Genomic DNA, 13,032 nt, shown 5'->3' with positions numbered 1-13,032 from the left:
TTCAAAAATAAGAATTAAGCCATCAATATGGTGGTCATGCAGCGCTGATCTTTGCTATACGACAGGCTATCTCAGAAGCATTAGATTCCTTCTACCAGAAATAGCTTATTTTGTGAAAGGAATTTCCATATGACAAAAGTGTATAGTTACAAGGAGATTATATTGAGAAGGTGGACGTAACAACTGATATGTAATGTACTTCACTTGGGTAGAAAAAATGAAATGTAAAACAATATAGAACACCCTTCGTACAATATTGTTTACATTGTGTAAACTAGTCAACGATTATGAATTGGTGATGTTATGAACAATTAATGACAAATGTATTAGTCCTCTACTGTCATTTTATACAGTACTGTACTGTAATAAGTGACTGGGTGTGGGTTAGTAATAGTGATAACCAACCAATTATTTATCACTTTCCAGGCTCTCAAGGGGTGTCAGGAGAACTACTACTTCTTGCTCTTTCTGATAAGTTTCTGCTTATGCAGGTTGTTCACAAGGACTCGCTCTTGCAATCTTCTCTTATAGGTATACAACAGTCTATCGTTCATATTGCTGTCTCCCATTGTAGTCCTCTCTCATTTATGTCATCATCCACCTGATCTGTCCATTTTTTCATTACCTCACTTTTTGTTAAACTTATTTCCATGCCTGCTTCTTCAACTGTCCTCTGTCAGGAGAACTGAGAGACGATAATCCCATCGGATGTCTGTATTTTTGGAGTTTAGACCGGTTGTTTTCCCAACTGCGCGGGAAACTAATATTTACACTATGGAACCATTATCGAACCCAGATAAAAAAAAAACAAAAAAAAAACAGTAGATTATGACAAGTGATTTGACACTAATGGGGATTAAATTTTTACAATTTTGCTTTACATCGCACCGACAGAGATAGGTCTTATGGAGACTTATGGGATAGGAAAGGCCTAAGAATGGGAAGGAAGCAGCCGTGGCCTTAATTGGCATACAGCCTTTGTGAAAAGGGGAAACCACTGAAAATCATCTACAGGGGTGCCGACAGTGGGGTTTGAACCGACTATCTCCCGGATGCAAGCTGCGCGCCCCTAACCTCACGGTCAACTCGCTCGGCAGGGATTAAATTAAAGCCTACTTTGCCCTCTGCATTCTGATATCCCAGATTTGTAAGCAGTAAAAATTGACACCTGGAGACAAGATTTTTCTAACGTTATAAGTAAGTGGAAATTAATGAAATCTTACTTGGAATGCGTCTCAGAGGAAAGATGTAGTCATAGCGATGTCCAGGAACCCACTATCCCTCAGTACATTTACTTTTATAACCTAATGAGTATTACAAGCCATTTTCATTGCTGAAGAAGCTACTTGCATTCCTATTGGTCAACATAAAGTGGCACGTGATCTCATTCCTGTCAATTACGATAATCATAATCCGTTACCAAACCCAGCACAATAAAAGCTTTTTTGCTTAGTTGCTTTACGTCGCACCGACACAGATAGGTCTTATGGCGACGATGGGACAGGGAAGGGCTAGGAGTGGGAAGGAGGCGGCCGTGGCCTTAATTAAGGTACAGCCCCAGCATTTGCCTGGTATGAAAATGGGAAACCACGGAAAACCATTTTCAGGGCTGCCGACAGTGGGGTTCGAACCTACTATCTCCCGAATACTGGATACTGGCCGCACTTAAGCGACTGCAGCTATCGAGTTCGGTAAACAATAAAAGCAAAAGCGCAAGGAAATGTCCTGGGAGTTTACGCCCCCAGCCCCCTTTGCTTGTCCCTATATCATAGGTCTTGTCCACATCCCATCCTAACCGTTCGCACGGCAAGAACCAATCCAGACCAATGGTTGTCCAGGTCCTATCCTAACCGTCCGCACAGCAAGAACCAGTCCAGACCAATGATGTAACAATAATCCCACCCCCTATCAAAGCACCACTCACTCTCATTAGTTCCTAAGTAGAGAAGATGGCAGCATTGAGCACCACTTGACAACATCAAAAAAGCAAATTAAATTTAAGGGTTCCACCTTTTCAATACAATACAATTCTGCTGCACAGGATTAAATTACATGTTTATTGTGGTACCTGTTGTGACACATTTCTTAGTGTCATCAGCCTATGGCATAAACCAAGCAAGAGGACAAAAATATATACAACAATAGACACACATTGAAACATTCATGTGACGAAAGTTCACACTGAACAGTAAAAATTATATCTAAAATAAGTAGCAGTGTTTACAATGTGTTCGCGGCGTAGTAGCCTTATGTAATCTTGATGTAGGTGTTGAAATCACTAATTCCGATGTTGAGTTTATGATTGAATGCGAGTTAAAAACGTGATAAACATGTTAAAATCTTGATGGTTGACTCGTGACATGGTAAAATGAGACTCAACGAGGGATGCAACTTTTGTACTGTTGTTGGTTGACAGTCTTCTAAGCTTATGTTGTACCAGCATGGCAAAAGGTGGATAGCTGCATACATACGGATCCTATGTTAGTGTGCAAGACCAAGGTTTCTCAGTCCGATGCGAAACGAGGCCTAAAGAAAGAAGGAGACCTAATTTAGTATGCAGAAGGCTCAAGGAGGCAAGACAAAATAAAGCAAAAATAGTATGAGGCTAACCATTCACAGTGTGCTGTGAAGCTTAACGTGTGGAGAGGAGTTGAGAACTGGACTAAGTGTGTAAGCAAGATCAAGTCCTTCATAAAATTTTTGGTAGGAATAGCAGCGCAGAAGTAATACTTTGTGGTGATTTTAACATAGATTTTGCTGAAGAAAACCTTCCGTCAACATCAGAACTAATGCATGTTCTTCAAAGCTGTAATCTAAAACACTTAATTTTTACACCCACCTGGGTAACTGCCACCTCAGCTACAACGATAGACAATATTTGTATTAATTTCCATTGTTCTAAAATGCAAGCGTCCAATATAAATTTTGGATTATCAGATCATCATGCTCAAATTTTACAACTAGAAATTGAGAATGATAACAAGCATTCAACCAAAATGAAGCAAGCACAATTACTTGTTGTTTTTTTTTCCGCAGCTGCATGTGGCAGTTTCATTGAAAGCCTTAAACTTCAGATCTGGGCTCCAATAACATTTGGTCATAGCATTTTAAGCATTTTTAATGCAATTTGAATTACATTTTTCAAAAAAACATGCAATAATTAATTAAACTTAAAAAAAAGCCATGGATCACGAAGGGTATACATATTCCAAGTCAAAAATGTAACATGATAAGAGACATGTATAAAAGTTATCCTCACTAAACGTTTTAACTATCAAAAATCTGCACCACACACAAAAAAAAATTAAAAACTATATACATTTCTAGACCTTTCGGATAAAGAATGTACTAAAAAAAAAAAAAGTTTAAAGTAGTAAATATCTTCCCAGACAAAAGTGAAAAATCAGGAGAAATTTGGCAGCAAATCACGATGTATTACAACACATTACTGATGGCAGAACATATACAAATTCATTATAATTCAATACATTAACAATTCTATTTGGCCTATATATATGTATTTTTCATCACTTACATGTGAATACTAAATACTGGACATACCTGAACTGTAGGAATATGTGACTTCTCATCCTTAAACATGGTGATCACGTTACGACTAATTGTTGTTCAACACACCAGTAGCTGGCTTAGCCCTCTTCAGAAACTCTGAACTAAATTTTTGCTCAAAGCACTTGCCTTGCTGAACTGATTTCAAAGTTAAAAGTTTCTCCAAAGTTTGTTCAGACAGCAAGGATCTGAACTGTGTTTTTGTCTTTGTGACTCTGCTAAAAATTCTTTCACATTCTGCATTGCTATGTGGAATTGATAAAATATCAAGCATCACCTTAGAGAGTGTGTCATATTTAAGTACACCATCAGCTGATTTCATCTGACCTACCAATGCCCATTGAACATCAATTCTTCCTTTTGCCAGGTCTGCTTTTTGAGCTGAAAGTTACAGAACTTGGGAATGCAGAAAATATCAGTTTCTTTATCCAAATGTTCCGTTTCACTAGTCAAAATGTTCGGACACTTGTTAATGAAAAATCTTACTCACAGCAGAAATATTTGCAACTTCTGCATTAATTAAACTTCATCTTTGAATGGAAATTTGTGTACCATGTAGTCACACGATGAAGAGAAACACTTTCTAACAGACTTAAAGAATATGCACTTTTCCTCAGACTTCAAGGTGTTCACTAAAACAAACGCAGAGTTCCTTATCAGATCACCATCATCCTTTTGATTTGCTGGAGTATGATAATCTACATCAAGGAGAGAGGAGGATCTTTTAATAATGTGTGGTTTCATAAACCTTGTCATCACATTCTTCAATAGTTCCTCCAAAACTGACCTCAATAAGTGGATGTGCAGCATACTTGACTGAAGAGCTAAGTTTGGATTCTCAAAGATATCCATAAAACTTGAGAGAAAAAGGCAAAAAGATTTATGTAAATTTGATAAAAGGAACATGAAAAGTCGTTCTTCACGTGACAATGCATGGCTCTTAGTGTCGTCGGTAGCTTCATTTTTTCAGTGAAACTGAAGACTGGGTTTTACTTTTAACTGAGGAGTGAGGTGAAATGTTATGACAATCCTTAACCTTTTCAAACAAGACACATCTGCACTTAAACTGTGCTTAGGAATTTTGTAAGTCTTCAAAGTTCCCACCTGAGAATCCTTACTCACAATTTCACTCCTGAATAACGTAACCAAAGGGTCCCACTGAAGCAAAATCCTATCTAAACACCTTCTTAGTGATAACCATCGAGTAGGCACATGGTTCAGAATTTCCCTGATCTCTGTGTTGTGTAAAGTCTGAAATTCTCTGAACTTTTCTTTCCTCTTTGCACTCCTTTCCAGATAATAAAATATATCAATTATACTTTCATCTACATTTACGGGCAAGCACGCTGCACCCTTCTCGGCAGCAAGATTAATTACGTGACAAGAGCAGCCTACGATGATTATGTTACTATGTTCCCACTTCAAACATCCTGACACACCATTCTTTAATCCTACCATTACTAGAGCATTATCAGCACCAAGATCAAGGCAGTTTTTTAATGGAATGCAGAATTCCCAAAAAGTTGAGAGCAAAAAATTGGCAATGTTAGCTCCAGTAGCATCCCCTTCTAAATTAGGCACAGAGAGTAGACAACTCTGAATTTCATCGAGTTCAGGCCTAAAAAATGTTACAACAATGTGATATATTTTCGGGTCGCTTTTATTGCTATCATCAGTAGCAACAGAAAATGCATTCACCTGCAAATGAGATACAATTTTCGCCCTTTCTTCCATGCACATTTCTGTAATGATAGCCGCTGTTTTCATTCTAGCACACCCATATCGTTTAGCGACGAAACAAGGGTCCCGCGTGATCAGCACAATTTACAGGCAGGTTATGTTCTACTCTAAATGACGAAAATAACGCCTCGGCATCCGTCACAGGATTTACTTCTTGGTTTTTACATGAAAAGTTCAGTTTCTGGTTTCTTTCTACACACTGGACACTATCCTTATTTTTTTTTGTTTGCATATGCTTGAGTACATCGCATTTTCCGCCATGTGCAACTGAAAAATCACACCTACATATAGTACAGAATGTGAATGTTGATTCCTTTCTGGATTCACTCAAACATGGAAACTCTTCCCTATAAGCACTTTTAAACACTGCATCATATTTCTTTTTTGACATTTTGGCCAAAACAAATACTAAGGCACAACACGAGCACTTCTGCAGTTCTTGCCCTGGTAGAACGACTATGGTGTGCTATTTCTGAGGTTAGGTTAATCCAAAATGAATGTTACTTGCTTGACTCGCTTGCAAAGAGAATGACTGTATTATAGACCAAAGAGGAGCACATAACTGGCCACTGTGCCCCATACTGCCATCTGGTATCATTATTAGAACTACAATCGACCAGCCATACTCAGCCATATATCAATAGAACGAGGAAATCCGCGGGAGTTTAAAATACGAAAAATACGGATATTGCTCTGAAAATCGGGAGATCGGGAGAAACGATGAAAAATCAGGAGTCTCCCGCTCAAATCGGGAGACTAGGCACGTCTGTCTTCCTTTATCATTATCTCCATAAAAATGGGTCACGTTTTATACCTTCCACCAGCTTTGAGTGATATGTAGATCATATCCTATGCAACACCATGCGAAGCGTAAAGGTTGCCCTTTTTAAAGATGGCTGACTTAGTTAATGTCAAAAGTAGTAAACAAACAATGTATACTCTGTAACCTATCACGGAGAGAGTATAGTTTTTCTGTCTTCATAGTGATTTCCATCAGAGCAATGGTAAACTGAAATAAGATGTCGGGCATTTAGGGCAAGACTGTAAATAAATAAATCAATCAAGTAATAATAATAATATTTATCAATGACTATTCAAATTTACTTCTGTTTCAGCTTAGCAACTGTATGATCTTCCATTTAAGAGACAAACAAGCACGAAATTTCACCAACACTAATGTGTGTCGGGTTACATGAACGAATCGTATCCAAGAAATTTCATTATAATTTTTGTCCTAAATGGAAGATAATTGCTTTTATGCAAATCAACAGTAAAATTAGTGGTAAATTAATAAATACCATTATTAGTAGAGAAATATAACATTCATACTTAGCTACATTAACTTATGATTTGCTACCTTAAGTCTGTGAATTCTACTACGTCACAGCACTTCAGAACGCTTTATGTTCAAGTAACCCTTTTGAGTGTGAAATCACTGCTCAGGTAACTTCTTTGAAATTCTTTGCTTTGCTTTAAGTTACTTGGTGGGGCGAGTTGTTGACTTGTGTCCATAACTCATTAATATAATTATTGGTTGAGGGATCAGGCTATTTTTCTTTCAACAAAAATAATTTCTGTGTTACTATACTTTTCGTCTCCATTTTCTCCATTTGAACTGCCCACATTAGTCATGATGGACAAAGAATTCACAGACATGGACCTCGAAAAGGAAACAAAAGACTGCACGATGAAGCGGACCACACAATGCTTTGTGACATTAAGGATCTTGGCAATAGCTGAGATTTAGAGGCCCATAACCACATTAACAGGAATATCTTCCTCAGTTTGCTGCTAGTAGTGGACCTCATGAAGGAAACAAAGATAGCACGATGAAGCTGAATGCCAAAGAGAGAGTTGTGTCTACAGCGAACATTTCTGTACTAATAATGATGGTATTTATTAATTTACTACAAATTTTACTTTTGACTCGTGTGAAAGCAATTATTATCCTTCATTTAGAACAAAAATAACAATGAAATTTCATTGATACAGATCGTTCACATAATCTACATGCCATAACCATACTTGCTAATCTATTGTTTAAAGTTCTACACTAAAAATAATAACCACAACCAAATGGTTATGAAGACCAAAGGTATCCACGAAATGTCACTGTCAAATTAGTCCCAAATGGAACATAATTGCTTTTACACCAATAAAGTGAAAAATCTGCAGTAAATTAAGAAATACCATCGTTACTAGAGAAATTTCATTATAACTATACTAACAAGGCCTCAAGGATTATAACACAAAATGTTAATTTTAATGCTGCTATTCTCACCTCAAAATGATCATGGAAGAGAGATGTGTTCAATACGCTTGCCAGGGACAAACCCACCCATCCCTTGAAGTACATTTAATTTTATAACCAAAAATACCGTTTTAGATGCCGTACTCCATTTCTTATAATGGTGATTGGTTCACGTATGGAAGAGGATGATGTCGTTGACAGCTAGGATGAGGCCGACAATGGTGGCGCTTCCGCAAGCAGGCCGGCATTGGTATCATTAGTAAAGGTTGAAAAGGAACGTTTTACAATACCTGAAGTACCAGAGAGGAGAGATCCTTCCTCTACGCTTGCTATAAACCCACCATCCCGCCCCAAAAAGCATTCTTTCTTATATAGGAAAATTGAAAGCAAGACAGCATGAAAGAAGAAATTGCCACCATTATCTTTACTCCCATTGGCCAGCTCCGATCAGCTGTGAAGAAGTCTATGTAACTTTTCCCGCTAGAGGTCGCATGATCAGTTGCCACAGGGTTACCAATGTAATTTAGTAGCTGTAACCTATCTTTGAAAATCCAGACCAAGCTCTGTCATGAAAACAGTGGCCCCCTTCGAGAGGCTCTTAACTATCGCCGCTGCGCATACTGCCCACACGGCAAGAAAAAAGTTAATTTAGTGGTTGTAACCTATCGTCACATTTTCTCAACAGTTGGTGACAGCATCACCCGTCGCCAAGCCTTCGCGTGTACAGCGAGCGGAGTGTGAGATGCGCCATGTCCAGCCCGCTTATGGAAGTTTTACCCCGAGATTTTGTTACCAACTATTATAGAAGGGAAAAAATATGAAGCAGCCAGGGAAATTTAAAAGGCCGCGGAGCATACTGTCCGTCTGGCAAGAAAAAAAGTAGTTTAGTAGTTCTAACCTATCTTTGCACATCCAGGCCAATCTTTGTCATGAGAACAGTGGCCCCGCTACCTTCAGGAGGATCTTTTCTATCGCCGCAGCACATACTGTCCGCACAGCAAGAATAAAAGGTAGTTTGGTAGTGGTAACCTATCTTTGCACATCCAGGCCAATCTTTGTGATGAGAACAGTGGCTCCTTAGGGGCCACATTCCCTTCAAGAGGCTCTTTTCTATCGCCACGGCACATAGTGTCTGCACGACAAGAAAAAAAGTATAACCATATCAAACCAATAACCAACAGTTATTAAACCTTGAGGCCCCTTTACTATAGTTTTGCCGAAATATGTATACGTACTTGCGGGCCGTAGACAGGACTCCTTTATGTTGTACTCCGCTGCCCATACCGCCTTTTGTTTCTTTCTTGAGGTCTAGGGCTTGCACCGACGAATGGGAGTGCTATGTCTGTGAATTGTCATTATCGGTGGTACTTCCTTACCTGGTTCGGGGCTGTAAAAAATATTTAAATGATGTTTTAGAGTACTTGAAGTAGCAGAGAGGATAGATCCTTCCTGGACGCTTGCATGTGACCATCCCACCCGCCCCAAAAGCTACTTTTACTTAAATAGTGTAATTAAAACCGTGGCCGGCTAAAACTGGATATCGCCACCATTTTCTTTGTCCCTATTGGCTGGCATCAATCAGCTGTGAAAGGCTTTGACGAAAACAATGTTATTATTCTCTCCGATAGGGTTCGCATGAATTGTAGCCACAGGGTTACCACATTCAGCGAAAGAAGGCACTAGCGGTTGTTTGAAAGTAGTAATGGCGTGTGCTGGATGTGATTTTACTATAAACGATATTTGTGTTTTGTGTACCGATCAGGTTAAATTAAAGGATTATTTAGTAATCCACGGAGTAATTAAGTCTTCTATTCCCTGTGCATCGTGTGCTAAGGTGCTAGAAGTGAAAGTTTCCGGCACCAAGCTACTTTTTACTTGCCGCAAAACCACGTGCAATTTTAAGAGGTCTGCGAAGGTAGGAACTTTCTTAGAGGCTCACCTTTCGCCTGAAAAAATAACCCGTTTTGTGGCATACTGGTTATTAGGTAATAGGCCACAGTACCCTTTGATGAAACACGAACTGAAACTTAGTTCCGAGACTATTTCAGACTGGTGCAACTACTGCAGGGAAGTGTGTGTCGACTGGGCCGAAAAGAGTTCCACTCCTATAGGAGGAGTTGGTTCTATTGTGGAGATAGACGAGGCCAAATTCGGCAAGAGAAAGTACAACCGCGGCCGTAGAGTTGAAGGACAGTGGGTCTTTGGGGGCGTAGAAAGAGCCAACAATAAGAAGTTCTTCCTCGTGCCCGTAGATTCCCGTGACAGTGTCACTTTGCTTAACGTCATTAGGCAGTATATTCTTCCCGGCACAACGATAGTATCGGACTGCTGGAGAGCATATAACTGCCTTCAGAACGAGGGTTTTGTTCATTTGCAAGTGAACCATTCGATCCAATTCGTGGACACTCCCAGGAGTGGACAGGTCCACGCACTGAATCAACAACGGCTCGCGGGACAGGATATAGCAGTGCATACAAACACTATTGAAAGGAAGTGGCGCACAATACGCGAATCCCTACCCATATCAGGGCGCAAGAAACAACATTTCATTGGCTACTTGGCAGAACATCTGTTTAAGTACTGCTATCCCAGGGAGGAACGGATCCACCAGTTCCTACTCGCTGCCAGCACATTGTATCCTCCGCGCCATTAAAGGTAGGTGAAATGCCGGATAATGTTACTTTTTGTCATTTTTGTATTTTGTTCCAGGGCCTTGTCACTAGCCGGTTTCCAACTGTCCAGCCCAATGGTCTAACCTATCCAGTCCAATGGTCTTGTCACGCGGGATACTAGAGGCCTAAGGGCCGCTCCGCGGCTTCTAACCGTCCAGACCAATGGTCTAACCTATCCAGACCAATGGTCTTGTCACTAGCCGGATTCTAACTGTCCAGACCAATGGTCTAACCTATCCAGACCAATGGTCTTGTCACGCGGGATACTAGAGGCCTAAGGGCCGCTCCGCGGCTTCTAACCGTCCAGACCAATGGTCTAACCTATCCAGACCAATGGTCTTGTCACTAGCCGGATTCTAACTGTCCAGACCAATGGTCTAACCTATCCAGACCAATGGTCTTGTCACGCGGGATACTAGAGGCCTAAGGGCCGCTCCGCGGCTTCTAACCGTCCAGACCAATGGTCTAACCTATCCAGACCAATGGTCTTGTCACTAGCCGGATTCTAACTGTCCAGACCAATGGTCTAACCTATCCAGACCAATGGTCTTGTCACGCGGGATACTAGAGGCCTAAGGGCCGCTCCGCGGCTTCTAACCGTCCAGACCAATGGTCTAACCTATCCAGACCAATGGTCTTGTCACTAGCCGGATTCTAACTGTCCAGACCAATGGTCTAACCTATCCAGTCCAATGGTCTTGTCACGCGGGATACTAGAGGCCTAAGGGCCGCTTCTAACCGCCCAGACCAATGGTCTAACCTATCCAGACCAATGGTCTTGTCACTAGCCGGATTCTAACCGTCCAGACCAATGGTCTTCAGACCCTATCCTAACCTATCTAGACCAATTGCCCACGTGGCGACTCCACGTGGCGATTCATAAGTTGGCAGCCTTGTATAGCTCACTCTGACGTCAAGGGAGCCGCGCCATGTTGTTTGTGTAACAGCTGTGACATCGTCCGAGCCGCGCTAAGTTTGTGCGGAGCGGCGCCATGTTGGCTCGCTCACGAACCAGGTACGGAACATTTACCTCATTATCTTTGTCCATATGACTAGCGCGGGCAGTTCAAACAACAAAGCAGCATGATCACTGGACCAATAAATATATTACTTGTTTGTTGAAAGGAAAATAGCATGATCCCTGGACCAATAAATATATCATTTAATGAATGAGTTATGACACAAGACAAATGAGCAACATGAAGAAAACGACAACTAATTAATTCAAACAACTTCAGTCAGCAAACACATCACACATGAAAGTGTTAGATAAACAAAACAAATACGGAAGCGCTAAGACGTAGCAGGAAAGATAGTTGTAAGGTAGTAAAGTATATATCCATATTATTCCCTGCAAATAAAATATTTTGAACTATTTCTTAATTTACTGTAGATTTTACACTTTGTTTGAGTAAAATGAATTATGATATTCCATTTGGGACAAATATTACAGTGACATTTCGTGGATAGCTTTCGTCTCTATAAACAAACCAAATAACTAGAAGATGGCCAGCCAATATTAAATACATAAGCACGAAATACACTAATAACACTCTTATAAACGCACCTACCATATTTCATTCCCCAAGTCTTTTGCTTCCAATCTCAAACCAGGTTCAAATGGTATTTTTGTAAGATTGGACTTCTTATTTGGTAAATTTGAAGAAACACTATCTGATATACTGCTACCAGAACTATTTCCACTGCCACACATTTCAGGAACACTGCCACCTTCCGAATCATCAGACGACCTGTTCACTGGAGTCATATCATTAGAAAGATCTTCTGACGAAACAGAGCTTTCTTCCATGCTTTTCTTATCTTCTTTCGGTTGTTTATTAGGTTTAAGAATGTCAGATTTAGAAGCAGACCGTTTATTAGCTCTATCAGACATTTTGGACTTTCCTTCCTTCGATTCAGACGAATCTTTCCCTGTATTACGTTTCTGGAAACTAAAAGAAAACACATTACTTAAGCGAAACCGATATATAATAACATTACATGAATATATCAATCAATTATTTTCCACTGTCACAACACACTGACGCTTAACAATAAAAGTAAGCCTAGTTATTTTTCAATATGCACAATAAAGGCAAATGTGTAAGTTATACAATGCGTTTAACAGCACACAGAAATACCTGCAAAAAAATTGCAAGTAGAAACAAGTGCCAGAAGTTTTTAAAATTAACACAAAACTATAGCACAAACTGAAATTGGCAGAAAATTACAAGAATAAGTATGAAACGTCCCTTTAATAACAAACTACAGCTTATGTGTGAGCAGACTCTTTAATCTCATCCAATAGCAACACCGACTGTGTTATTCAAAAATGCATTATCAACACTGTCGGATTATTAAAAGCCAACTTACACCATCGTGCAGAGTTCTCCAATCAAAATGATATAAAAATCAACTACGTCGATACCAACTTCTTCCTTTCGAACAACACAACCACTAGACCTATATTCCGCACACACAATACATTATTCTCATGGCCGTGATAAGTGAACGGCCATGCATCATATTTTTCGATTCTCCCATTTTCCTTCTTGTTAAGTTCACACACAACAACGAACAACTGCAGAATCCATGGAGTAGGAGAACACACGCCACATAAACTACAAAACGCACAGAAATCACGAAATTGCGCACAGAAGCAAAGAGGATAGCGTTATATATTGGTGTTCTGTGGGATACCGTCCAAAGAGAATATGTAGTTACCGTCTACTTCCTTAGACAGCAGGGTTTCCATCTTTAGTACTTTCATACCAGATGTAGTACTTCATGGACATTTTTAGT

The 13,032-nt window shown here is 39.8% G+C and overlaps 1 protein-coding gene across 1 annotated transcript in view; it reads right to left on the bottom strand.

Moving 5' to 3' along the window:
* Positions 1-12,811, bottom strand: part of LOC136885661 (uncharacterized) — a 220,675-nt gene extending 207,864 nt beyond the window's left edge. The window contains exons 1-2 of the mRNA XM_067158354.2: positions 12,604-12,811; positions 11,802-12,182 (exon numbers count right to left, since the gene is read on the bottom strand). Of these exons, the coding sequence (XP_067014455.2) occupies positions 11,802-12,182; positions 12,604-12,608 (386 nt within the window). The 5' untranslated portion in view covers positions 12,609-12,811. The remainder of the gene's footprint in view (positions 1-11,801; positions 12,183-12,603) is intronic.
* Positions 12,812-13,032: the final 221 nt, after the last annotated feature.

The sequence above is a fragment of the Anabrus simplex genome, chromosome 14 (assembly GCF_040414725.1).
Source record: "Anabrus simplex isolate iqAnaSimp1 chromosome 14, ASM4041472v1, whole genome shotgun sequence".
Taxonomy (NCBI): domain Eukaryota; kingdom Metazoa; phylum Arthropoda; class Insecta; order Orthoptera; family Tettigoniidae; genus Anabrus; species Anabrus simplex.
Note: the sequence above shows the minus strand (reverse complement) of the source record. Positions and strands in the feature narration are given on the sequence as shown.